Consider the following 26,011-nt stretch of genomic DNA (forward strand, 5'->3'; position numbering starts at 1 on the left):
CTTCCTCAGATCCCTGAGGAAGATTGTGGAGAAGGGCCGATTCCAGACCTTGGGGGACCTGCGGAAGCAGTGGACTGAGTCTGGAGTAGAAACATCCAGAGCCACCGTGCACAGGCGTGTGCAGGAAATGGGCTACAGGTGCCGCATTCCCCAGGTCAAGCCACTTTTGAACCAGAAACAGCGGCAGAACGCCTGACCTGGGCTACAGAGAAGCAGCACTGGACTGTTGCTCAGTGGTCCAAAGTACTTTTGTCGGATGAAAGCAAATTCTGCATGTCATTCGGAAATCAAGGTGCCAGAGTCTGGAGGAAGACTGGGGAGAAGGAAATGCCAGAATGCCAGAAGTCCAGTGTCAAGTACCCACAGTCAGTGATGGTCTGGGGTACCGTGTCAGCTGCTGTTGTTGGTCCACTGTGTTTTATATCAAGGGCAGGGTCATTGCAGCTAGCTATCAGGAGATTTTAGAGCACTTCATGCTTCCATCTGCTGAAAAGCTTTATGGAGATGAAGATTTCATTTTTCAGCACGACCTGGCACCTGCTCACATTGCCAAAACCACTGGTAAATGGTTTACTGACCATGGTATCACTGTGCTCAATTGGCCTGCCAAATCTCCTGACCTGAACCCCATAGAGAATCTGTGGGATATTGTGAAGAGAACGTTGAGAGACTCAAGACCCAACACTCTGGATGAGCTAAAGGCCGCTATCGAAGCATCCTGGGCCTCCATAAGATCTCAGCAGTGCCACAGGCTGATTGCCTCCTGGCCACGCCGCATTGAAGCCGTCATTTCTGCCAAAGGATTCCCGACCAAGTATTGAGTGTATAACTGTACATGATTATTTGAAGGTTGACGTTTTTTGTATTAAAAACACTTTTCTTATATTGGTCGGATAAAATATGCTAATTTTGTGAGATAGGAATTTTGGGTTTTCATGAGCTGTATGCCAAAATCATCCGTATTAAGACAATAAAAGACCTGAAATATTTCAGTTAGTGTCCAATGAATCTAAAATATATGAATGTTAAATTTTCATCATGACATTATGGAAAATAATGAACTTTATCACAATATGCTAATATTTTGAGAAGGACCAGTATTTAATCCCATTTTATCTGCCATCCATCCATCCATCCATCCATCCATCCATCCATCCATCCATCCATCCATCCATCCATTCAAGGCAGCCCCAAAGCATAATGCTACTGCCTCCAGGCTTGATGGTAAGTGCTTGATGGTAAGTAAGTACAGTTTTTTGGGTCTCAACGCCCATCTTGACTATTCCAAACATATTTCTTGTCACTGTGGTCATTAGCTAAATGCTTGTCTCATCTGACTATAAAACTTCCTATGTGGATGGATGTAAAATTTTCTTAACTTTGAACATTGACTGATTTTTTTGTAACTTCCGGAGCCTGGGAGTGGGGGAGAAAACAGGAAGCATCTGATGGTTCTTTGGTTTTCTTTCAGATCTTGGCAGAGTAGTGACACATCTGAATAACTTGTAATGTACACGTATTTGAACTGATGATCTCCGAGTCTAACGTTGTTTAGAAATGGCTTCAAACCCCTTTCCCAGCTAGTGCAAATCTACAATTCTTCTTAAATGGTTCCCTTGGACTTTCCCCATTGTTCTGAATAGTGATTGATCAAGTGAGTGCTGTCAAAAAAAAACCTTTTGATGCTGGTGGCAAAAAGGAACTACCCAGTGCAGACAACTACAGGGGTTGGACAATGAAACTGAAACACCTGGTTTTAGACCACAATAATTTATTAGTATGGTGTAGGGCCTCTTTTTGCGGCCAATACAGCGTTGATTCGTCTTGGGAATCACATATACAAGTCCTGCACAGTGGTCAGAGGGATTTTAAGCCATTCTTCTTGCAGGATAGTGGCCAGGTCACTACGTGATGCTGGTGGAGGAAAACGTTTACTGACTCGCTCCTCCAAAACACCCCAAAGTGGCTCAATAATATTTAGATGTGGTGACTGTGCAGGCCATGGGAGATGTTCAACTTCACTTTCATGTTCATCAAACCAATCTTTCACCAGTCTTGATGTGTGTATTGGTGCATTGTCATCCTGATACACGGCATCTCCTTCAGGATACAACGTTTGAACCATTGGATGCACATGGTCCTCAAGAATGGTTCGGTAGTCCTTGGCAGTGACGCGCCCATCTAGCACAAGTATTGGGCCAAGGGAATGCCATGATATGGCAGCCCAAACCATCACTGATCCACCCCCATGCTTCACTCTGGGCATGCAACAGTCTGGGTGGTACGCTTCTTTGGGGCTTCTCTACACTGTAACTCTCCCGGATGTGGGGAAAACAGTAAAGGTGGACTCATCAGAGAACAATACATGTTTCACATTGTCCACAACCCAAGATTTGCGCTCCTTGCAACATTGAAACCGACGTTTGGCATTGGCATGAAGCATATGACTCTTCAAAACCAAATAGACAGTACTTTAAATAGCTTGTAAAATACCTTTCATACAACCTTTGTTCAGAATTTTTAATTAAAGAACAGTTAAAATTTTGAACAAGGTCACTGTTTTTAGGCTTAATAATTTTTTTTCAATGGGACATTACATTCTTAGAGAAAGTGACTTTAAAAGGATGAATAGGCATGTAGTTTGCAACCTATTGCCAATTACACTGTTAGTGTCGTTCTTTGTGGGAATGTTGGGCATAAAATGCATGAAAAGGCCTAGGAAAACATGCTGAAGGTAGCATTTTTTCATTTACCTTTATTTCTTAAAACATTGCTCTATTCGTTAGCATTTTTGGCCAAGTTATTCAAAGCCACATGTAGACCTCCTGATTTAAGTGAATGCATGTTCACAGCTCTATGTATAATTTACTATGAATTTTGAGTGAATTCTGCCATGTCCAAATAAATGTAATCTAAAATGGGAAAATGTACAATAATAAACCCAGATGCACACTTCACAAAAAATAAAGTAAGAGAAGGAAAATCCTTGACAAAGATTAAACCGAATAAAGAGCCCATGTCTCTGGCCTCTATTGAGTGTCCATGCCACTGTTGCAGCAGCTGTGCGACTGTAGGTAGCCTGAACTCTCTGAGCGGTGGTCTGCAGATATGGGTGGAGTTAAGTTTCTGTGTCACACGAGCTGACAACTGGGAGAGCTTCACAACAAACTAACAGGTGTCCTCCTCCTGGCTTCAGGTCCTCAGTTAGTCAGTCCGTCACAGCAACTCACCGATCAACCACACGCGTTTCCTTCCCTTTATTCTAACCTTTAAAAGACTCCAACCGGACACTTAAATCCACACATCATGCACTCGGCACAGAAAGACACTACCTTCACCAAAATCTTCGTGGGAGGCCTTCCTTATCACACCACTGACTCCAGCCTGAGAAAGTATTTCGAAGTGTTTGGAGACATCGAGGAGGCTGTTGTTATTACCGATCGGCAGACGGGGAAATCCAGAGGTTATGGATTTGTAAGTACGAACCTGCTGATGTAGCTGAAACGGCTTTTAAAACCTGGTGGCACTGATGCACAACAGGGTTCATTGGACTAACAGATACAGCGGTGATGGAAGAAAATCTTTTTTTTTTTTGCCATTTTACAATATTTTTCAACTTACTTTGAATTTGTCATGATTGGGAATTTATGAGGCAAAATCAAGGATATTTATTTGTTCGCTTTTTTGGCATAGTGTAGCTATACAAGAAAAAAATATCACGCTACCAATCCAAGGAATTCTTAAAAAACCTAACTAAACTAAATGAGAAAAAGAGGTAGTAAACTGCATAAAATAGTTTCTTGCCAAGCGTCTTTGAGCTGGATGTCAGGTTATGGCAGCATGAGGCTGTCGGAATTAGTTTGTTCTTAAATGGGTACTTATACTTTTTTATATATATTTTTTCCATTTCAGTTGTGTTCTGGTTTGTATCTATAATAGCTATATTTATTTTCTTGGCCAAACTCGAGAAATATGTAAAATAAAATAAAAATTGTGAGATTAGAATAGAGAGCTCAAAGCCGAAAGTTGCCGAAGGGTGGTGACGTCACGTCTGGAACGCCGAACTCGGCCATCAGTCCATGGCCCCGTGTCCACCAAAGATAACAGTTTTAAAAACAAAGTCTTCAGCTTGTAAGTAAGTTCAAAACGTCCGGATTTATCTGCTTATTTGTCCATTGAGGAGGAGGAACTCAGGAGAAATGTAGTCTGAGGGGCGTAGCTTGGATACCTTACAAACGTCACCCTATAGAGATAGGATATAAAGGTATTCTGTTGGGAGGCCGCTCCATCTGTTACTTAACCCAGTAAAGAATGACTGCTTGTTACAAAAACTGCAATTTTACAAACTAAAATTCTGATAGAATTCATGTAGAGATTGTAATTTCTGATCCTGTTCTGTACGTTTTACTCTGAAGGTTCACTTCAAGCTAATGCTGCTCAGTTAGTCATGATAAACAGTCAGACAGCAGCTGCAATCCAACATTTATTTGGCTCAGACACAGAGAAAAAAACGATGCACAAATAAATCAAATTGGGAACGCTAAGCAAGATTTTCAATGTTTTGTACCTTAAAACGACATATGAGAAGTTAAAACCGCTGTAAAAGAACATACCTGAAGAATATACCTGATAAACCTTATACAATAAGCAGCCACACAACATATTTCGGTTAAAAAGCTATATTTTTTTTAACAATCGAAATTCTGTGTAGAAAAGCTTTCTGACAGTGTGGATCCAGATGACACATCATCATCATGTACATATTGTTCTCTTCCTATTTTTAAGAGAAGAATAGCTACAATAGTTTTTCTTGCCTAAAAGTTCTTTTAAAATTACTTATTTGCTCTGAAAACTGTGGAGAGGGCAGTTATTCATGTTTATTAATTTTACAGATTTATATGTTGTCTGACTCAAAAATATGAATGTATTTCCTGTTGAAGGTGACCATGGCAGATCGGGCCTCAGCTGACCGAGCATGTAAAGACCCCAACCCCATTATAGATGGAAGGAAAGCCAATGTGAACCTAGCCTATCTGGGGGCCAAACCCAGGGTCATTCAACCAGGTAAAAAATTTAAATACACCAGCCCTTGTCAATCATTTTGTGGGACTGATGCAGAAGTTGGCAAGGGTTGCAAACATTGGATATATTTCAAAACAAGTTGTTCACTTTTTTGTAGTTTTGCTTCCTTTGAAATTTTAACCCAAGGTTTGACAAATCTTTACCTTAATTCTAGGTTTTGCATTTGGCGTGCCTCAGATCCATCCTGCGTTTATCCAAAGACCATATGGGTATGTTCAGCAATAAAACCTCTGTTTGTTGTACAAAATCTGTCTATATAACAGTGGAAAAACATGTTATGGTCAAATATCTGTTTTAAACATTCATTTATTGTTGCCTCCACTTTTTTTTCCACATGAATGAGGACATGAGAGTGTCTATGTGTGCTCCTTTGTTTGAGGGTTGACTGTGAAGGAAGTGCACATATGTCCCAGAGCCACTGCAGGACTTGACTCCATGCTGTCTTGTCTCTCTCTGATCTGACAGGCTCGGTAACGGTTAAAATAGCTGATGGGGGGACATGATGATTTGAAGGAATAGCTGAGTCTGCATTGGGCAGAGCGCTAAAGTGTTACCTGTATACTGTGACATACACAAACGAACCGCAATGGTGACTAGAAAAGTGCATGTAAAGTATTTGGTTGTTGTTTTTTTTTTATTTGTTCCAGTTTTTATATAGTACATAGATTGGTGTGTGCATTGTTTTCGGTATGATGTGGTGTTCAGCTTAACTGTGTGCCTATTTCTACTTGCAGTGGGGGGGAGTGGGACGTGCAGAAGGGGCAGATTTGATCAGATTTGATAGGGAGTTATAACTCTGCAATGGAGTGTTGATTCTTTTTTCCCTTTTAATTGATTGCGCTTTAGCCTGTGGTTTCTCTGATTTATTTATTTTTTCTTTCTCGGTTTCTAGTTAACATGACATGTTTTGTTGTGCAAGGGGCGGGCCGATGAACACTCACAGTGTGTTAATTTCAATTTTTCATCCCCTGCAACAAAACAAACACTGGCTTGCATGTGGAAGTTGATTTTCTGTTCACCTTACCCCATGATGCTGTGTTTTTATTTTATTAACCTAGTGCTTTAAATTTGTAGATTAAATCAAAGACACAACAAACTCGACTTTTTTCCTGTTACTGGATATTTTCAGTGATATGACAAACAAAAAATGTGATTAAACTTCAGATTAAACGCAAAAATTTAAATCTACATTGATTTTTCTGTAGAAATGAAATTAACAATGTTAAAACTTTCAGTCGGTGCTTTGACCATTTTTAGGCTGTAGATAACTTTAGCTTAGGCATGGGCCATTTGTTGGCATCAAGGTTTTATAAAGTCACGGTTTCAAAATTATTCAGTTTTTGGTTTTTTTATCATACAATTCCTACTGTTTTAAAGTACTTTTATTAAAATGCAAGAGAAAGTGTGAGGCTTTTCTCCTGTTTTATGGACCCAAGAGTAACTCCTCCCCCACCTGTTGCTGTTCACTCCTGGTAAGCTGGCTGAAAAAAAAGCTCCAACATTTTTTGGAAACGTGTCTGGTTATGAAAAGCGTGGCCTGTCATGATGTTGAAACTAAGGAGCGCCACCTATCACTCTTGCTAATGTAACATTTATTCATATCTCTGCATTAACACCAGATAACCCCGAGTCTCAGCCTTCCTGTCGTCACAATATCTTCTCAAATAAGTGATATGATTAAATTGGTTTTGCTGGCCTTTATTTTGCACTATCTACTACAGCTTTTGACTGCAAAGCTAAGACTTAATAACATTTAAAGCTCTGAAACAATGTGTCCACCTGAGTAAAAGTACTTTTTTTTTACAAAAGATTTGCAAAATGTATTAAAATGCATTTTAATTAGTCTTTACTTTTATTATCTCTTGTGACTTTGCTGCAGCCTAACACTCACCGCAGTGTACAGAAACATTTTGACATGTTTATACCTGGGGACAGACCATGATTCAAAAGCAAAGAAATGAAGGTATATGAAAATGAAGAGAACAACCATAGACCTATAAGGGTAAAACTGCATTTGGCAAGCAGTTAGGGACGTCTAAGCAGCAGACTGCAGGCTAGCTACCACAGCAGATTGCCTGACTATTTAGTCAGGGAACACAGTAAAAGCTTAAACTCAATAAAGAGTAAAAAAGATATATATAACATACAAATAAATGTTATAAACAACTGTAATATTCAGTATTTTATATTAATTTAGCAGCACTAGGAACATTGTTGTTTTTTTACTTCTATGTAAAAGCAATTCGATCCTGTTATCTGTTATATTAAATCTAGTTCATTCTACCAACTCATTTTAGCCCATGCCTGCTTTAGATATGATTAGACATTCATTATATACAACAAGAAAATGAAAAAGATGTCTGAATTGGACTTTAGGTTGGAGATGGAGATCTTAGCCACTTGGTTAGGCAGCAGCTGTTTGCCACAGTGATCTGCACGGCGTCTCAAATTCTCTTGGAAAATAGGAGTCAGTCAGCGGCACTGTTAATAATGTATGGCACAGACGGGGCCGCTCAGCTCCGGACAACAGGTGGGTCGAGCCATGTGCCCATGAAGACTTTGGGTTATGTGCTCGGGATTATCCATGTATCCTGGTGATTTTCAAAGCACCTTTATTTAGCTCCCAACTTGTGGGACAATGAAATGATCCTCTGCTTTCAAAAAACTTAGCCACAGAGGTATACGTTTTCATTTCAACGCATCATATTACAAAAACGTTATTTTTAACAGGGAATCAACACAGTTTTATTTTAAGTTTCTGTCTCTTCTGATGGAAATTTACAGAAGTACTACACATAGTCAGAAGAAGCATAACATCAGAGTGCCAATTATTTAAATCAGCAGCACTTCTTGGCTGTGATAATTAAAAATTAAGGAATGTAAATGAAACCGTAGAACAGTTGACCAGCACTCTGCCATGTGGAGTGAAGGATAAGATCAGCTTGTCCTTTCGAGATGACAAGGGGAGCAAAAATAGCGTGCTTCCAGCCTCCCTTGTCAGTCAAGTTGAGTTCTATATGTGGGGGGGCTGCATGTCTCTAAAAAAAGGGGAGGGGGGCACTTATCTGTGGACAGATATGTTTCACACCTGTTCCTCTGTGTATTTACTGAGGGTGACTTCACTCAAGTTTGAACTGGGGACAAGTTTACCCAGATACAAAGATTTCTGTTTGTCTGCATATAATGTGCTTTGCCAAAGTATTTTCTGGCTTTACAACCACAAACTTTGATGTATTATAATTTTCTTGTGATGGACCAACAGAAATCTGCTCAAAATTGTGAGGCGTAACAAAAAGGAATAAAAAAAAAAATTGGTTTCAAATATTTTTACAATTTAAAAATCTGAAGAGCGGGCGCGGCGCTGGTGGTGTAGGGGTTAAGCGCGCGACCACATATGGAGGCTATAGTCCTTGAAGTGGCCGTCCCGGGTTTAAGTCCCGGACCCGGCGACCTTTGCCGAATGTCTCTCCCTCTCTTTGCCCCTCCTTCCTGTCTACCTACTATCAAAAATAAAGGCCTTCTTAAAAAAAATCGGAAGAGTGGTGCCTCCTTTTCTCTAATATCTCTAAATAAAATCCAGTGATGAAGACCAAGGGACACACAGGATCAGGGATAGAGTTGTTGAAAGTTTAAAGCAGGGTAAGTTTGCAAAGCAAACCTACAAAGACATGGCGGTCAAACTAAACTGACAGGAGAGCGTTAATCAGAGAAACAACCAAGAGGTCCATGTTGGCTCATGTGAAGCTGCAGAGATCCATGGCTCAGGTGGAAGATTCTATTGACAGAACATCTATCAGTCCTGCCTTCCACAAATTTGACCTTTTATGCAGAAGAAAGCCACTGATGAGATAAAGCCATAAGAACTCTGGTTGAAAAAGAATGCTGTGTTCAAATGAAACCAAAAAGAGACTTTTTTGACTACATGCAAAAGGCAGTAGGTGTGGTGGTAAACTAACACTGCACAGCAGCCTGGACACACCATCCCCACAGTAAAACACGGTGGTGACAGCATCATGGTGTGGGAGTGCTTTTTCCAGCAGGGACAGGGAAGCTGGTCAGTTGATTCACCTTCCAACAGGACAACAACCCTAAATACTGGAATAGGTTGGATCAAAACATAGTGTGTTTAGAATTGATTCAGTCAAAGTCTCAACCTAGACCAATGGAGAATCTGTGGCAATACTTGAAAATGGATCTTCACACAGGTTCTCCATCTAATCTGACTGATCTTGGTCTATTTTGAAGAATAGTCACAAATTTATGAAACATTTTCAAAATGAATATGTATGATTTTCCTTGCATTTTAGAATTGTACACTTCTTTGTATAATTGTAATGATCTGAACATACAATCCAAATTAAAAACATTGAGGTTTGTGGTTGGCAAAACATGGAAAAGTTTAGGGGTGTGAATACTTCTGCAAGGCACTGGATCTTCATATATTGTTCTTCAGATGGAATACACTACTGTTACACAATTCTTTCTGTTTTGTTAAATAAATGCTTTTTTTTTTTTTTTTTAAATCTGCAGTATTTTTTCCTACGCAGTGTCCAGTCATTTCAGACACAGATATGTTCATGTTTTAGGACGTATTAACATGTGTGGGCATGCCAGTATGTGTGGTGTTGTGCCAGACTGTGGACAGAGAGAATAACGTCCACTTCTTGGACTGAGATTTTGTGGTGTTTTTGTGACAAGCTCGCATTTTGTCAAATATGTTTTTATTTCCCTGTGGTGCAGAGCTTGGTTGTGCCTTCTTTTAATGCCTCACCGTGTTTCAGATTCAGGTGCTTTTTATTTTTCAGAATTAAAAGCTGCACCCGTGTTACTTTGTGGTTTTGCTGCTTTTCTTTTTTAACTTTCATTTCTAGGTAGATTTTTATTTTTCAGTTGTTAATGAATGGATTTGCTGTGCTCTGAGGACTGGATTGACATATTTGGCACCTGCTTTTCAGTTTTCCAGAGTTTATTTTTTTTGTTTCAGCGTTTAGAAGATGACAGGCCGTGGCCCTTCTCTAAACCTGTGAACATTTCTGTCCAACAGGATCCCGGCCCACTACGTCTACCCTCAGGCCTTTGTCCAGCCCAGTGTGGTGATCCCTCATGTCCAACCCTCTGCTGCTACAGCAACAGCCGCCGCTGCTGCTGCAACTTCCCCATACCTTGACTATACTGGAGCGGCTTATGCCCAGTACTCTGCTGCTGCCACTGCTGCCGCCGCCGCTGCAGCCGCTGCTTACGATCAGTACCCCTATGCGGCCTCGCCAGCGCCCACGAGCTACATGACCACAGCCGGGTATGGATACACTGTCCAACAGCCGCTTGCTACTGCTGCAACACCTGGGGCTGCTGCGGCTGCTGCAGCCTTCAGCCAGTATCAGCCACAGCAGATCCAGTCAGATCGCATGCAGTAAAACCCCAAAGACCACCTTCCTGCCAGGGAAAAGGGGAGATTAACTCCTTCAGTGAAGACATTAAAGTCATGAGGTTATCCCTCCAATATTTTTTACTTTATACCAAAGAGCTTGAGGAAAATATGGAGACACATGAGGAATAACTGTATATTTTATTCAAGTGCGATCAGTATTGGATGTGTATGAATATTTAATATTTATTCAGCATTAAAATATTTCATGTGAAATGAACAAAATTTGCTTGATCTTATGTGAACTGTTGCTAAGTTGTATTTATAAAGTGCAGGGTCTTTTATATGAAACTCCCAAGTGCATATTATATCTCATGATTGGGTTATTTCTTCTAAGGTTTGACAACAACAAAAAAAACTTGGATATACTTGAGAACAGTGGTTTATATCATCATCCACCTCAGTATTTCATAGTTTCGGACCATTATTTTGTTTGGAAGGGCTGTGAACATTAAGACAGTAAGTAAGAGGTTTTTTGTTTTTTTAGGACTATTTTTTTAACTGCTTTTAGAGTGAAATACAGTATTTTCCTTTCAGTGGTTTGCTTTAAAATGTATTTCTTGATCGCACATGTGAAATATGACAACTGAAGCTGGTAAAAGCACTCATCTTTTCTTCCCTTTGCTTGAGCAAATGAGAAGAAAAAAAAATGCTGAATGTGACTCTTATATTTTGATAAAATGTTTTCACTGTGTGCCTTTTAAAATTATGCTATTTATATATTTATTCAGGAGCAGTAGAGCAATAAATGCTTTATTTAACACAAGTATAAGGCCTGCTGTTGAACATGTCCACATGTCCTGCTGCATTTCTCATGATCAATAGCACGTAATGGCTAAGTTAACATGGTCTGACTAAACGCTGTTCTGTACAGTGAATATGTGTGTGGACAGTAGCTATAAATTTAAAGCTTTTTTTTTGTTTTTTCCTCTAGTTTTAATGTTGTTTTTTCTAAGGTTTCAACTCTTAAACTTGTTGTTTTATACTTTACCTGTTTGATAAGGACAGTGCTTAAACTGCATGGACCTTTAACTTGTTAAAGTTTCTTGCATTTTATGTGTTCTGACATTAAAGGTTTTCAAATGCAGGCACATCGGCTGTTTACCTTGTAATGCATGATTCCAAATAATGTAATTTGGGTAATAAATTAATAAACGTTTAAAGCACAATGAATGTTTTTGCATAATTTGTTTCTATATTGAACAAATGCAGTGTTTAAGGCCATGGTAAAACAAAATGCACATTTCAGTTCAAAGTTGTATTTGTTTGAGAATAAGGCTGCAGAACAACCCTCTTTGCAGTGCCTCTTTATCCCTCCTATTATCCTCTTATCTGCAATTCCTTTTCATCCCAATCATTTTGCTCATTCCTCTTTATTATCACAAGTATCCCACCCATCCTCCTTATCTGTATTTATAACTTATTTTTATCTTGCTTATCCTCCTCATTCCTCTTCACTGCCTCTTCTTCACATTCATCTTCCTCAATCCTCATTACAATATTTTTAATTCAATTGATGTTCCTCAGAGATAGTAATGACCCACAGTTATCCCACTCATCCACCTCATGGCTCTTCACAACCCCTGCATCTCACTAATTGTCTTCATCTCTATTTAAGACCTATCTTAATCCCTTTGATCATCTTCACCCAACTTTTCAATCCACTTTTCCCACTCATTCTCCAATCTCTGCTTATGACCCTTTTTATCCCACTCATCCTCTTTAGAACTCTTTATGAACCATTCCTAACACAGATTTAACTCTTTTCAGTTCAGTTTTTATTAACTCTACGCCAGTTCCCAAACGACGATACTCTAGAGTGTAATTGTGTCCAATGTAGAACCAATATCATCCTGTCAGTCTTTTCTGTTACACTCATATTAAATTTTACAAGAACAAATGAATGCATTATATCAGGCACCATCACCCCTAGCAGTGTTATTTGGATCCATCCTTTGTTCTGATTTTGATTTTTTTCTATTTGTGGGATCTCAGGTTGGCCAGGTTATTTGTCTACTGAGACAGAACTCCCACTCTGTCTTTTTCTTTGCAGTGCCGAAGAAAGAGACTAACCAGATAGCGCTCACCCTTGTGGTCCATTTATATCCTCCTCATTCTCTGATCAACATTTATTTAACACAAACTGAGTCCGAACCAATGTTTTAAAAACTGCACCCAGTTAGAACCAACTTTAGCTTCAACAACTTTATCCTCATCTTCTGTATGGCCTTTTTTCACTCTCATATTTTCGTGGTGTCGTTTTGATGACCTCTTTTGTAACATTTTAAGGTTTGCAGGACAGAATGTTTTATTCATCGTTATGCATGTTCATTCTTTTCATTTTAAATTATTATGTTTTAGAACTGTATCTCTGCTTTGGGCTGTAACTGAATAAATAAAGGATTTGTTGTTTAATTGTAAGGGTTTTTCTCTAAAGCATGTGTAGCATTCTTTTTGTAATAAGATATGGTTTTTATTTGTTATATAAGTATTCTTACAGATCTCCACATTGTAAATCATATATGGACATTCAATGAGTTATATTAAATGCAAAATGACTTGTGGTTCTTAAGGTTCTTAACTTCAGCAATATTGCAGTCAATTTGGATATTTTGGTCCTTACACAGTATTTGATTTCCAGTTTAACTTATCATCATTAATGACTCCTAAAAACATTGTTTTCTGGACTATGTTAATTTCCACCATATTGTAATGTTTTCAGTGTTTATAAAATGAATTTCTAAATAGAATGCTTCTTGTTTTTCAAAGGTAAATGAGTAATTGATCAGCCATTATTTAAATAACTCTAGTTTACACATCAGCAGATTTGTCACCAAAGATCAACCATTTATATTCAATAGAAAAAAAAATGAACCAAGTAATTAACTCTATGGTACCCCACCTCACACATTTAGCAACCCAGAATCCTTTTTACAACATATTTTTTTGCCTATCAAGTTATTTTTTCTAGTATTTTGAAGCATTGGCCAACAATGAAATTGGTCTGTGATTTGGGAATCCACTTTATTTCCAAAGTTCGTTTTTGTGGATCTAATGTAATATTCTAATTTTCAAAAAATTTTTGATTTTTTTTCTTATGTGTGAGCCATAATCATCAAAATCACATGCATTCATTGGTGTATCTCACTTTCGATTCCACTGAACCATTTGAGGCGGAGCTAAAACCACTTGAACACACCAACAGACCATGCTACGTTCAAGTCAAGTAGAAATAATCGTAACTACCTAATTTCCTTATCTTAAAAACATGTAAAAAAAAAAAGCGTTTGCTTCATTTTGTAAATGCAGACAAAAAAGTCAAAGAATATGCCAACAAGCTATTGGGTAATAATTTGAATTTGCCAAAAATACAGAGAAATATGAGCTCATCTACTACAAATGGATTCTAATTCCTAAAAAATCCAAAATGTAGGTAATGAGTAGCTAATTTTTTAATACGTTACATTTTAAGTGACTTAGCCATTGTCCCACTAATGTGGCTAGTTCTAAGAGCTAATGCTCTTAAACTGTTGATGTGCTGGTAATAATTCCCATATTTCCTATCTTTTTCATTTAACTTTAATGCAACAGCTGTTCACATGAGAAGCGGAAGTTTCATATCGCCAGTCTACGGTTTTCTGTCAGATTTCTAAAAAGTTAGGCAATTTGCGAAACAAGTCATCTGACAGTGTGAAGGCCGTTTTTATTCTCTTCAATGTAAGTACTCTTTTACTAATCTCACTTTTTGTTTTCCTTGTGGAAACCGCTGGTATAACAGTAAAACCAAATGTGAGCATCAACTAAAAGTATTTTTGTATTAGTTTCAGTCAGTTGAACTTTAATTGCCTGGCTTTTTAAATATGTAAAAGTCGTATCTTGACATGAGAGTGAAAAAAAATAAAATATTTTGCCTAATATGTAAACCTCGCGATACTCTGTCACACTCATGGATGTTTAAAACACCGTAACAGTGTGGACTTATTGGTATTAAAGTTGTGTCTAAAATTGTGTGTAAAATCGTGCTTAAACTGCTGTTAAGCTTTAAAACAGATATAGTTGTTGTGTTGCAAAGTGCAGACCACATGTTCAACTGCTCGGAATGGTTTCAATTTCTGATTTTGCCATTTGCAGGTGTTGTGTCTATTCAATGTCTTTCCCCACTAGCTGCGCGTATACACAGTGTTTTACGGCCTCGTTTTAACTATATGGTGAATTCTATTCAAGTACAATGATGACCTGTTTAGAAATTATATCAAAATTAAACGAAATCATTTTTATTCATTAAATTCCTAAAAAGGCCTTTCTTAACATTTCATAACATCCTTGACCTTTTCCAGACAGGGGCTCCTCCAGAACGTTTTGAAATGGGGGGCCTGATGGTGACCACTTATTATTTTGGAGTGGTGCACTAAAATTTAAAAGCTATAACAGAACCATAACTTTTATTTATTTTCCCCATGCGCACTCATACTCATAAACTTACACAAATATTCAGTTGCCCACTTACATTATATAACAACTATATACTTTATATACTAATCCCTTTGGTTTTGCTCATTTGTTTGTATAATTCTCACTTATATGTCTTTTATGTCCAAACTGTGTTGCTAACATTGTTAAAAAAATATTATCCAAACATGCTGCTGTATTCATTTTCTTTATTAGCTAATCATGTAGATACTGTTTGAGTTAGATTCAGTCATTCAATAAAACTAATATACAACAATAATGCGGTTTTAAAATGGCCAAGGATGTTGTTTAAGAGGTATTGAATAGAAGTGTGGTGAAATTTGCTAATAACAGAATTTTGATTAGTTTTATAGTGATTTCAATACTGGTGATGTAGTGTACGAGGTGTAGTTGAATGCACCATGAGGGTATCTTTCCTGGCCGTAAAACTCTTGTAGGAACGCAGGGGTGTCATGACAAGACGCAACCGGTAGGGGAAACGCATCGAACGGTAGAACTCAATAGTGCGCATCACCGGAAGTGATGGCTTTCACGTGACCTCGCTGACGTTAGTTCTCTTTTTTTTTTGTGGGTTCTTCAGCCCATCATCGTCGTCCTCATTATCGACCTGCCATAACATTATTTTCTTTTTTCTCCGTTAAATTATTTTGCCTCCAGTTTTCCAACGCTCTTGTCATACTCTCCTCCCGATATAAGGGCAGGGATGACCACCGAGAAGGCCGATTACACTCCCGTGGAGGTGGGTTCCTCTCAGCCTCTTGGCCCCGGCAATCCTAATTTTCCTGCCGTGTTTGGCGTCAACGTACCAGGCCCCGAGGTGCCCGGCGGCGGCGTCCTTGCACCTGGTGGCCTACCTTACCCTCCTCCACCGGTCGCCTTCGCGCCGGTCATCCCCGGAATCTACGGGGCAGCACTGAAACCACAAGATGGAAGCTCAGGCTATGTCAACCCCATTTACCAGGGTTATCCAGAAAATGCCCCACCGTATTCCCCACCTGCCCCAGGCTTTGTTGACACCTACAGTGGTGAGTGCGCCTACACCTGTCATTACATTGTCGTGGTAGAATCCATACATCAGTTTGATTATTATTATTATTTGTAATTTTAGGTAATCCTTACCACAGCGAGGAGGCTCCTCCAGCCTTCAGTGAGAATCAAGACTTTGATTTTGGGTTGGACAACAAGAGCATAAGAAGGGCCTTTATTAGGAAGGTAAGTACAAGTAAATCACAAAACTTAAAACAGTCTTTTAAGAACAGTTCTTAACCAATCACTCTCCTCCAAAAACTGGATGTTCCTGGATAACTTAAAAAAAAAAGATTGACACAGCAGTGTAAAATGGGTATGGGCTGGTTGCTGGTATCAAGGTATACATACCAAGGCTAAAAACCTGTTTCAAAACTGCCCTAATTTTTCATCGAACAATTCCTTTTGATGTGATGTGAAAGAAAGTATAAAATGCACCTCTCCCACATGTTGCTGTATCCTGACGCCTTTGCTTAAAAGAAAGATATATTCAGCTGTTTGGAAAGACAGACGTTGGCAATCATTGTGTAGAAATGAATGAAGAGGATCAGTCTTATTAATGTATCTCCAGTTGGGAAGCGGCAAGCAGCCTGTCTGTTTAAGAGCCGACTGCGGGATCACTTCCTGAGCAGATAGCTCAACGTATTAAGCAACCTATACTAGCACATTATATCTGTGTTACTTTATAAAGAGAAGTTGGCAAAGCCGTGTAACATTTTGTGAAATAAGAAAGTTCACTACAAAAATTACACTAATTTAGGCAAATATTGCTTCAAGGGCTGCTGGATATTGTGAAAATATGCAGTTGTGGCGTCATCTTGGAATACTGCAATGACAATATCGATTGCAATTATGTCTTATTCTGCTAGCTCTCGCTCCTCCTCCCCCATCATCATAATGTTCCTGTTATCCTCCGAAAGCTTTGGCATCTCAGTCAGATCCAGGGTGCAGAAAGTCCACCCTTTTGCCAAATATATTATTGGGATACATGGCTCTTGAAATATAACAGCCTGTCAAATATTACATCCAAGCAGTCCTTTGCAATATTGTAATGATGATTCCAATCTTTTATATTTTGCAGCTCTAATATATTCTCTTTTTTTGGGGGGGTTTTATCTGCAGGTATACTTGGTGTTAACTGCCCAGCTCATGGTGACGTTTGCGTTTGTGGCCATTTTCACCTTTGTGAAAGAAGTGAAGGTTTTTGTCCTGCGAAACACCTGGACGTACTTCTTGTCCTACGCCGTGTTCTTCGTGTCAATCTGTGTGATCAGCTGCTGCGGAAACGTCCGCCGGAGACACCCCTGGAATCTGGTGGCACTAGTAAGACAGACTGATTTTTGCAACTGGAAACACATGAGGCAGAGGTGGTTTCATCACAGGAAGTTGAGTGGTGTTTTATGTTGATTTTTGGACTGCTTCTGGGAAAAAAGTACAGATTGCAGTTTGAGTTGGTGTTTTCATAAAAAGACCAGTATGGGCTTAATGTAATTAAACCACATATGAAGCTGTGTTTCTGTTCTACTCCTTAAATATGTTTAAATAATGTTTTTAATGGGTGGATCAGTGCTGATGTACAGTATTTGTCTGGTTTCCAGTCTGTCCTGACTCTCAGCATGTCCTACATGGTGGGTACCATCGCCAGTTTCCACAAAACAGAGTCTGTGATCATGGCAGTGGGAATCACTGCAGTCGTGTGTTTCACAGTGGTCATTTTCTCCATGCAGGTTCGTATCCCTCAGCTTCCCCACATTTCAGTCCAGTTTTTTGACTTCACAGAGGAATGGCTGTAATATAATTGCTAATCTTGTTTCTGGCCCACAGACCAAGTACGACTTTACTTCCTGCTACGGCGTGCTTTTTGTCTGTTTTCTGGTCCTAATCTTCTTCAGCATCCTCTGCATCTTCCTTCAAAACATCATCCTGCAGATTGTCTATGCTGGGCTGGGAGCTCTACTCTTCACTGCAGTAAGTCCTTTGTTTTCTCACATATAAGAAAGAGACATCTGATTCACTATTTGAAGGCTGTTTGTGGCTACTGACTAGCCAACCTAAAACTAAAACCCTCAAAGAAATCTGTGCAAACTTTTTTTCTATTAATGTTGTGGTGGTAAAAAGTAGGTTTTGAAGGCACAGGGTTCTTTCAATTCAATTCAATTCAATTCAAAAATACTTTATTAATCCCAAAGGGAAATTAAATGTTGTTATAGCTCATATTATGAAGGTTTCCTCAAAGAGCTGTTGTAGATGCTGATGGCTGTGGGCAGGAAGGATCTCCTGTAGCGCTCCGTCTTACAGCAGATCTGAAGAAGCCTCTGACTGAAGACACTCTGTTGTTGTAGGACAGTCTCATGAAGAGGATGCTCAGGGTTCTCCATAATGTTCTTCATTTTATGAAGAATCCTTCTTTGCACAATGATCTCCAGAGGAGTCCCCAGAACAGTTCTAGTTGAGAACAAAAATTATTAATTACATTTTTTTTTTTTGATAACTTTAATTTTATCTTTTCAGTTTAGCATACAAACAAAAGATATAGACAGAAATAGAATATCCTCAGAACAAACAAAAGACGATGGAAAAAGAAACCCTAACTCAAAATCCACAGATGATTGACAACTAAAAGACACATTTGGAGTATTGATCAAATGGTGTCAAATTGGAATTAATTTAACTTTCTTAATTATGGTAAAACCATTAAGTAAGGGACAATTCAACCCTTGTTTCAAAAATGTGTCATTTAAAAGTGTCACTTCCCTGTTTGGCAAAGCAGGAAATGAGATAAGACTTGGCATAAGTGTCAGTATCCTTAATGGAAGCGTTTACCTTTTTAATCAGTCGTGTGATTATTATATTTCATAATAATACGCTTGTCTTTAGTATGACACTGTTTGCTACTATTTGCCTGTCAATTTGATGTTGATACTGAGGGGCAAATAAAGGATAAATCTATACTAAAATGGATCTGGTGCATACAAATGTGTTCAACAGCAGCCCTGTACAATTTCTTTCTTTCTGCTAATTTTGCTGAATATTTCCTATAGTGATCAACTATGGCAGCAGGGTAGGTTGCTATGGGTTCCTACTTTTTCTGCTATAAATGTCAGCTTCAATTTGGCTCCACCATAACCTGAGTTCTCATTAGCCACATTAGCCTCCAGTGCCTTTACAGCTAAATGGAGGAGTGCTGGAGGGCGGCAGACTGCTTTGTTTAATAGCTTCACTATTTAGTAGCCAACTCCGCCGTCAGATGATTAACGTTTACGAAGCGTTGCGTGGTTTAGAACTGCACACCTCGACGGGGGAGTTTAGGCCGACAGAACACCGTTTCCTGTCCTGGTTTATAGAGAAAGCACCTCAGAACGACTCTTTGATGTTTGGCTCGTCGGTGAAAGAGGGTTGCATGTTTTCTTGGGGGTTTTTTCTGGATGTTCTCGCCATGTTAGCAGAGTTTCAAACTTCCAGCATCAGCTACTTGTTTTGGTCAAATGATGCTACAGGGAGGAGAGGGGTTGAGAGGTTCTGTTATTGCAGCATTGTGAAATCTGTAAGGTGTTGGGTTCAAACCCTCTTATTACCTCAGAAGGTTTCTACATGAACTTTCAAACTCTGTGGTTGCAACTTCTGTCTGGTGTAGTCTAGTTTTCATCACAAATTTTGCAACAAAAAAATCCCATATTTTTACTTGTTGTTTCTCTTTGCTTATGTTTACATTTCTCTTCACGGTTTTTGCCTAAAAATAGTGTCTATCTCCCTCATTCATTGGGCGAGAAGTGGGGAGGAAGCCGGAGTACCTGCAGAGAACCCACACATGCACGTGGAGACCATGCAAACTAGATGCAGAAAGACCCTAGGATGGGATTTGAATCCAGGACCTTCTTAAAATGTCTTAAAGTGAACTTACAGAAACCCTCTGTATTTATTTAAAGGGATAGTTCAGATTTTCTGTTAAAAAGTTGTAAACGCTTAATATACTGACAGTAGATAATCTCCTGGTGTTTTGAGTTAGGATAAAATCCAGATTAATTGCATCTGGAGGCTAAAGCCAGCCTCTAGTCCTAGAGTATTCAAAACCAGACAACTTGTTGTCAGTCCTTTTCAAAGGTTCTAAAGGTTATTTACAGAGAAAATAAGGGTTGGAGGCAGTGGAAATGTCAAAGCACATTCCCTGAACTGTCTGAGAGGGTCCCTGTTTAATATTTAGGTGACTTCTGTAGGCAGTTGGTTGCACTGGATTTCATACAGACTGTTGAATACATAAGCATGCGAAACACGCCATGTATCATTTTCCTTCCACCAGAATTATGCACTCTTTGTTGGTCTATCGTAGAGCTGTTCAATCTATTACAAGGCAACAATTGTTGAATGCAATGTAGAATCACAATCATTAGAGCGTTCAGAAGCAATATCTGGTGCTTTATTGTGTTTCAGGTCTCATGCCGTCATGCTCTCCATGCCAATAATATATTTGGTGAATTGAGAGGACTTTTATTACCTTTGGCACAAACACCTGATATAGGTTTTACTGACAGAGATAATAAGGCTCACTGAGAGTGATGGTGAAAAAGAGAAGCAAGGGTTAATGACAACCCCTATCATCATTGCAATATAAAGTATCACAATTACCTTTTTTCCTGAATATTGTGAAGCCTAATCGGTTGCATAAAACTACATTAAAATGCACTGACATTTGTGGTTGTAAAATGACAAAATGTGATTGAGTAGAAGGGGTGTCTTTGTTTCAGTTAACTGCCAATAATAAAATGACAGTAGGTTAAGATCTGGAATGTACTGAGGAACTTTCAACTTATATTACAGATTTGATGAGATTAATGCATGAAGATCTTAATTAATAGCGATTAAATTTTGACACATTTAGACACTACATTGACGTGCTTGACCTGTGTTGAACCTCCTCGTGCCTTTCAGTTCTTGGCGGTGGACACCCAGCTACTGCTTGGCAACAAGGAGCTCGCTCTGAGCCCAGAGGAATACGTCTTTGCCGCTCTCAACCTGTACACGGACATCATCAACATCTTCCTCTACATTCTTGCTATTGTCGGAAGAGCCAGAGGTTGAGCGGAGGGAATCTCAGACAGAACATTATTTGGAATTTGCATAAAGAAGCGAGTTTTCCTAATCAAAGCTTTCGACTTTCTTTCTAGTGTGTATTTACCATATGGTTAAAGGCTGCTTTTGGTTCATCCTCTATAAATGCTTCTCTTTAATTGATACTGTCAGTAGCTGTTTTGTTGATAACTGCAGATCTCTTTGTATAACCTGTTTATATTGAAATCATATTTTTATGTTTATGAGGCTCTATCTCACGCTGTAGAAAATAACCAACAGTGGAAAGATCTGACAGAACAGTCCCAGCTGCAGAGCATTTAATGAGGCTTCCACACAGCTACATAAGGAGTTTTAACAGATCAGTGTTTTTGATGCAGAGTTTTCTGCTGGTATGACTGTATGATAATGTCTGAGATTACTTCTTCACCAACCAAAGACCATAAATAATAATTTGCAGGTTCAAGAGTGATGTTTTTCAAAAGCTGTCAGCAGGAATGAGGACTAAAAAATGGCATTTGGGGAAAATCATTAGAGCCGAGTCTCTGGGACAACAGGAAAAAGTAAAACCCCTGCTAAAAACTTTTTTAGTGACTACCAAGAGTGACTACAAAGTGGTCGTTGTGATATATTTCTTCTGTTTTTCCAAAGTACTGTTTTAAATGTTACAGTGTTTTCTCTATGATGCTCTTATGTCTTAAGTACTTTTGTAAACCTGCCTGTTCTTTGTATGGAATAAAATTCAAAAAATGCATTCTATCAGAGTATGTAATTATGTTTTGATTCAATTTTATTCCTTGACAATTCAGCTGGCATCTGGGCAGTTTGTTGTGTTTGTGGTTCGACTCTGTATCCAAAAGCCTCGGGATGAACCTGGAACAATTTCCAGCAGCCTTGCAGGTCAAAAATGATCAACTGATGCATGAAAATGATCATCTGCAGACTATGGTGAGGTTGCTTCAGGAAAACAGTGATCTGAAAGCCAGGCTGCAAGGCACCACTGACGACTCAGTGGCTGGTTTGACAGGTAAGGTGTTCCTCTCCTGTTAGGTGGCAGCCTTGGCTTGGTTTAGTTGCCGTGTGGTTTACTCAATATAATGATAATTCAATTTAACCACTGCATTCATTTATTTGTGTTTATTACTAAAGAGTTTTGGAGGACCCTTTATACCTGTATAGATGTCATGATCTACAACTCTAAAGGCAAATAAAAATTATAAAATAGATTGACAGCAGCAATAAAATGATGCCCAAGCATGACCCTGTTTAAAAACCTATTGCCATTTTCTTTATTTGTCTTCCCAAATGTCTTTTTTCAGATCGTTTATGAAAAATTGAAGGAAGTGGTTAAATCATATTTGTAGCTAGACCACACTGATCCGTCTCTGCCATGCTATGACAGATTTTATGTACCATCACCAGGAATTAAACCCTCAGGCCTGTGGCAAAACAACTTTGATGAGCGACAGTTCAAGAGAAATCTGCAGCAGACCAGATCCAAACCGGAGCACAGAACATCATCTCCAGTCAACTTCAAGTCTTTCCTTCAAAGTTCGGTGCTCAAAGATACTGAAGAAGCAGCAGAGCTTCAGAAAAGCCAGGCTGATGTTCCTCCTCCTGTCATAGGTCTCACATTCACAGTGATTTTAAGAAGAATTAGATGTGTTTGTGCATTTTGTTTCAGGGATTTATTCATTTTCAGGTTCAACAAGGCTGTTTGGGGAGATTGCCTATCAGTTGGATAGGAGGATTCTGTCCTATGTGTTCCAGGCTCATCAAAGGTTGTATGGGTTCACACTCCTTAATATACCAGAGAAGATCATTGAGGTAAGAACTTTCTCAGTGGGAAACCTGTGGGTATCAATTCAAAATATGCTTGGAAGGGATTTGCTTAGCTCATGTACAGCTAAGAGTGGAAATTCAAGGTTTTATTTGGCTCAAGAACTTCCTCATTTTACTACATTTTGAACACAGACTAGAAAATGCCCCATTAAAAGACCAGGCAAGAAGTACTAAATCTTCCTGCCTCTCTTGCAGGTGAGCACACACCCTCTGACAGGGAAGGTGGATGAAGGCTATCAGCTCCACCTCACTAAGAGGTATACAGACCTCATGGAGGAGCTCAGCCAATTCGAGTACAAAGCAGCTCTCCACCCTCCTTTCTGTGAATTTATTATCAATACATATGGGATCTTGAAGGAGAGGCCGAGTAAACACAGCAGCCAAGGGACTGAATACAACAATCCAGATTTTTTGATGAAGCTCATAGAAAACATCGCTCCAAGAAGACTGCAGAAAGACCTGTTGCTGGTGCTCTCTTGTCTCTGCTACATGGCAGTTAAGGACAAGAAGCCCCTCCTTGCATGGTAGTCATCAACACAACCTTGGAGAACTTAAACCTTCCTGAAATAAATAAGATGTGGGAAATATTGTATTGGTGTATTTCAGTTTGCAGAATAAATACATTTGCCATCCTACAAGCAGATTAGCTTGTAAAGTTGCACACATGCATGGACAGACATAAAATACTAAAGAGTTTCTTATGAAATGCACTGCAGAAGGGGAGGGTGTTTTTGGGGAATCTTATGTGATATTTCAACACAAAACGGTGGAGGATTGTAATGTGAAAGGAAAATGACTTTTAAAAAGATTTAATAAATTCAAATCTGAAAAGTGCAGCATGCAAAAAAAATGACAATGGCTACATAACAGAATGAGACCAACACTTGTCTTTAGGAATTATTTAGGACATTGGTGTTTTTTATGTTGGCATATACAGGGGTTGGACAATGAAACTGAAACACCTGGTTTTAGACCACAATAATTTATTAGTATGGTGTAGGGCCTCCTTTTGTGGCCAATACAGCGTCAATTCATCTTGGGAATGACATATACAAGTCCTGCACAGTGGTCAGAGGGATTTTAAGCCATTCTTCTTGCAGGATAGTGACCAGGTCACTACGTGATACTGGTGGAGGAAAACGTTTCCTGACTCGCTCCTCCAAAACACCCCAAAGTGGCTCAATAATATTTAGATCTGGTGACTGTGCAGGCCATGGGAGATGTTCAACTTCACTTTCATGTTCATCAAACCAATCTTTCACCAGTCTTGCTGTGTGTATTGGTGCATTGTCATCCTGATACACGGCACCGCCTTCAGGATACAATGTTTGAACCATTGGATGCACATGGTCCTCAAGAATGGTTCGGTAGTCCTTGGCAGTGACGCGCCCATCTAGCACAATTCAATTAAAAAATACTTTATTAATCCCAAAGGGAAATTAAATGTTGTTGTAGCTCATTATGAAGGTTTCTTCAAAGAGCCGTTGTAGATGCTGATGGCTGTGGGCAGGAAGGATCTCCTGTACCGTCTTGCAGATCTGAAGAAGCCTCTGACTGAAGACACTGTTGTTGTAGAACAGTCTCATGAAGAGGATGCTCAGGGTCCTCCATAATGTTCTTCATTTTATGAAGAATCCGTCTTTCCACAATGATCAAGTATTGGGCCAAGGGAATGCCATGATATGGCAGCCCAAACCATCACTGATCCACCCCCATGCTTCACTCTGGGCATGCAACAGTCTGGGTGGTACGCTTCTTTGGGGCTTCTCCACACCGTGGGGAAAACAGTAAAGGTGGACTCATCAGAGAACAATACATGTTTCACATTGTCCACAGCCCAAGATTTGCGCTCCTTGCACCATTGAAACCGACGTTTGGCATTGGCATGAGTGACCAAAGGTTTGGCTATAGCAGCCCGGCCATGTATATTGACCCTGTGGAGCTCCCGACGGACAGTTCTGGTGGAAACAGGAGAGTTGAGGTGCACATTTAATTCTGTCGTGATTTGGGCAGCCGTGGTTTTATGTTTTTTGGATACAATCCGGGTTAGCACCCAAACATCCCTTTCAGACAGCTTCCTCTTGCGTCCACAGTTAATCCTGTTGGATGTGGTTCGTCCTTCATGGTGGTATGCTGACATTACCCTGGATACCGTGGCTCTTGATACATCACAAAGACTTGCTGTCTTGGTCACAGATGCGCCAGCAAGACGTGCACCAACAATTTGTCCTCTTTTGAACTCTGGTATGTAACCCATAATGTTGTGTGCATTTCAATATTTTGAGCAAAACTGTGCTCTTACCCTGCTGATTGAACCTTCACACTCTGCCACAGGGTGCCAGAGGATGCCACAAGGTGCCACTGGATGCCACAGAGTGCCAGGGGATGCCAGAGAGACAAGACTGATAGGTCATTCTCCATGTATTGTTCGAAGCTCTAACCTGTTACTCAGTTGTTAGCTGCAGACAATGATGCAGTTATTGGTTGTTTCTTAACCAACTGTCAGGATCTGTGCTTTGTCTGTTTGTTTGGTGCCTTTACTGTGCTTACCCCCTAGATGGCGTGGAACCTGGAGGAGAGGTGACAGGTGTTCATCATTCCCTTGATTACCTACTGAGGAGTATATTAGGAGGAGGCTGCCAGCAACTCCCTGCCAGAGTGTTGTCCCTTAGTTGTACAGCTCAAGCCACATTACCTTGTCTTGTTCTTGCCTTGAACTTTTAGTAATTTGAATTTTGTTACCTTGCAGGATTACCAGAACCTGACCTTACCTTGTCGTGTGGAACTCTGCCTGGATTAACAACTTCTGGAAGGAAGCTATCCAGCTCCATGAGCAAAAACTGTAACCACTCGTTACTTCATTGGACCTCACCATTTGGCAGCCTCCTGAATTCTTCGCTCTTTGGATTACCACTCAAGAACCCTGTCCACCCTCCACCTTCCACTGCACCAACTTCTGAAAACCCTGGACCGTCTTATCATTCTGGCACACCATTATCCACCATCATCTACCTCACGGGTAAACAACTATTTGGTCTCTCTGCTCCTCCACCCTGTGCCGGATCATTCCATCTTCCCAGTAAGGCTGAATTATTATTCTTT

At 39.6% G+C, this 26,011-nt stretch overlaps 3 protein-coding genes across 4 annotated transcripts; all 3 read left to right on the forward strand.

The window, feature by feature from the left end:
• Positions 1–3,163: 3,163 nt before the first annotated feature.
• Positions 3,164–12,922, forward strand: rbm24b (RNA binding motif protein 24b). Its single transcript, XM_047362127.1, has 4 exons — positions 3,164–3,474; positions 4,941–5,064; positions 5,237–5,291; positions 10,127–12,922. Exons 1-4 carry the CDS (start codon positions 3,307–3,309, stop codon positions 10,494–10,496), a joined length of 717 nt encoding a protein of 238 aa, XP_047218083.1. The 5' UTR covers positions 3,164–3,306; the 3' UTR covers positions 10,497–12,922.
• Positions 12,923–14,071: 1,149 nt separating this feature from the next.
• grinab (glutamate receptor, ionotropic, N-methyl D-aspartate-associated protein 1b (glutamate binding)) lies at positions 14,072–21,821 on the forward strand. 2 transcript variants are annotated; one of them, XM_047362100.1, is made up of 7 exons: positions 14,072–14,224; positions 15,635–16,002; positions 16,086–16,189; positions 17,126–17,326; positions 17,602–17,730; positions 17,828–17,971; positions 20,930–21,821. In XM_047362100.1, the coding sequence occupies exons 2-7, from the start codon at positions 15,681–15,683 to the stop codon at positions 21,077–21,079; spliced, it is 1,050 nt and encodes a 349-aa protein (XP_047218056.1). In that variant the 5' UTR covers positions 14,072–14,224; positions 15,635–15,680; the 3' UTR covers positions 21,080–21,821. The 2 variants fall into 2 exon arrangements, with proteins under 2 accessions (XP_047218056.1, XP_047218055.1); XM_047362099.1 differs by having other exon boundaries at positions 14,083–14,224; positions 15,674–16,002.
• Positions 21,822–21,855: 34 nt separating this feature from the next.
• LOC124866350 (speriolin-like protein) lies at positions 21,856–23,494 on the forward strand. The gene is made up of 4 exons (XM_047362101.1): positions 21,856–22,094; positions 22,490–22,693; positions 22,770–22,894; positions 23,105–23,494. Exons 1-4 carry the CDS (start codon positions 21,935–21,937, stop codon positions 23,435–23,437), a joined length of 822 nt encoding a protein of 273 aa, XP_047218057.1. The 5' UTR covers positions 21,856–21,934; the 3' UTR covers positions 23,438–23,494.
• The last annotated feature ends 2,517 nt before the right edge of the window (positions 23,495–26,011 follow it).

This window comes from Girardinichthys multiradiatus, chromosome 3 (assembly GCF_021462225.1).
Source record: "Girardinichthys multiradiatus isolate DD_20200921_A chromosome 3, DD_fGirMul_XY1, whole genome shotgun sequence".
NCBI lineage: Eukaryota > Metazoa > Chordata > Actinopteri > Cyprinodontiformes > Goodeidae > Girardinichthys > Girardinichthys multiradiatus.

Excerpts from the sequence above, each read along its gene's own strand:
- LOC124866350 (XM_047362101.1), top strand. The coding sequence starts at position 21,935 with ATGAACCTGGAACAATTTCCAGCAGCCTTGCAGGTCAAAAATGATCAA. Across the intron at positions 22,095-22,489 it reads CTCAGTGGCTGGTTTGACAG|GAATTAAACCCTCAGGCCTG; the intron begins GTAAGGTGTTCC and ends TACCATCACCAG. Across the intron at positions 22,895-23,104 it reads TACCAGAGAAGATCATTGAG|GTGAGCACACACCCTCTGAC; the intron begins GTAAGAACTTTC and ends CCTCTCTTGCAG.
- rbm24b (XM_047362127.1), top strand. The coding sequence starts at position 3,307 with ATGCACTCGGCACAGAAAGACACTACCTTCACCAAAATCTTCGTGGGA. Across the intron at positions 3,475-4,940 it reads AATCCAGAGGTTATGGATTT|GTGACCATGGCAGATCGGGC; the intron begins GTAAGTACGAAC and ends TTCCTGTTGAAG. Across the intron at positions 5,065-5,236 it reads ACCCAGGGTCATTCAACCAG|GTTTTGCATTTGGCGTGCCT; the intron begins GTAAAAAATTTA and ends CCTTAATTCTAG.
- grinab (XM_047362099.1), top strand. Across the intron at positions 16,003-16,085 it reads CTTTGTTGACACCTACAGTG|GTAATCCTTACCACAGCGAG; the intron begins GTGAGTGCGCCT and ends TTGTAATTTTAG. Across the intron at positions 17,731-17,827 it reads TGGTCATTTTCTCCATGCAG|ACCAAGTACGACTTTACTTC; the intron begins GTTCGTATCCCT and ends TCTGGCCCACAG.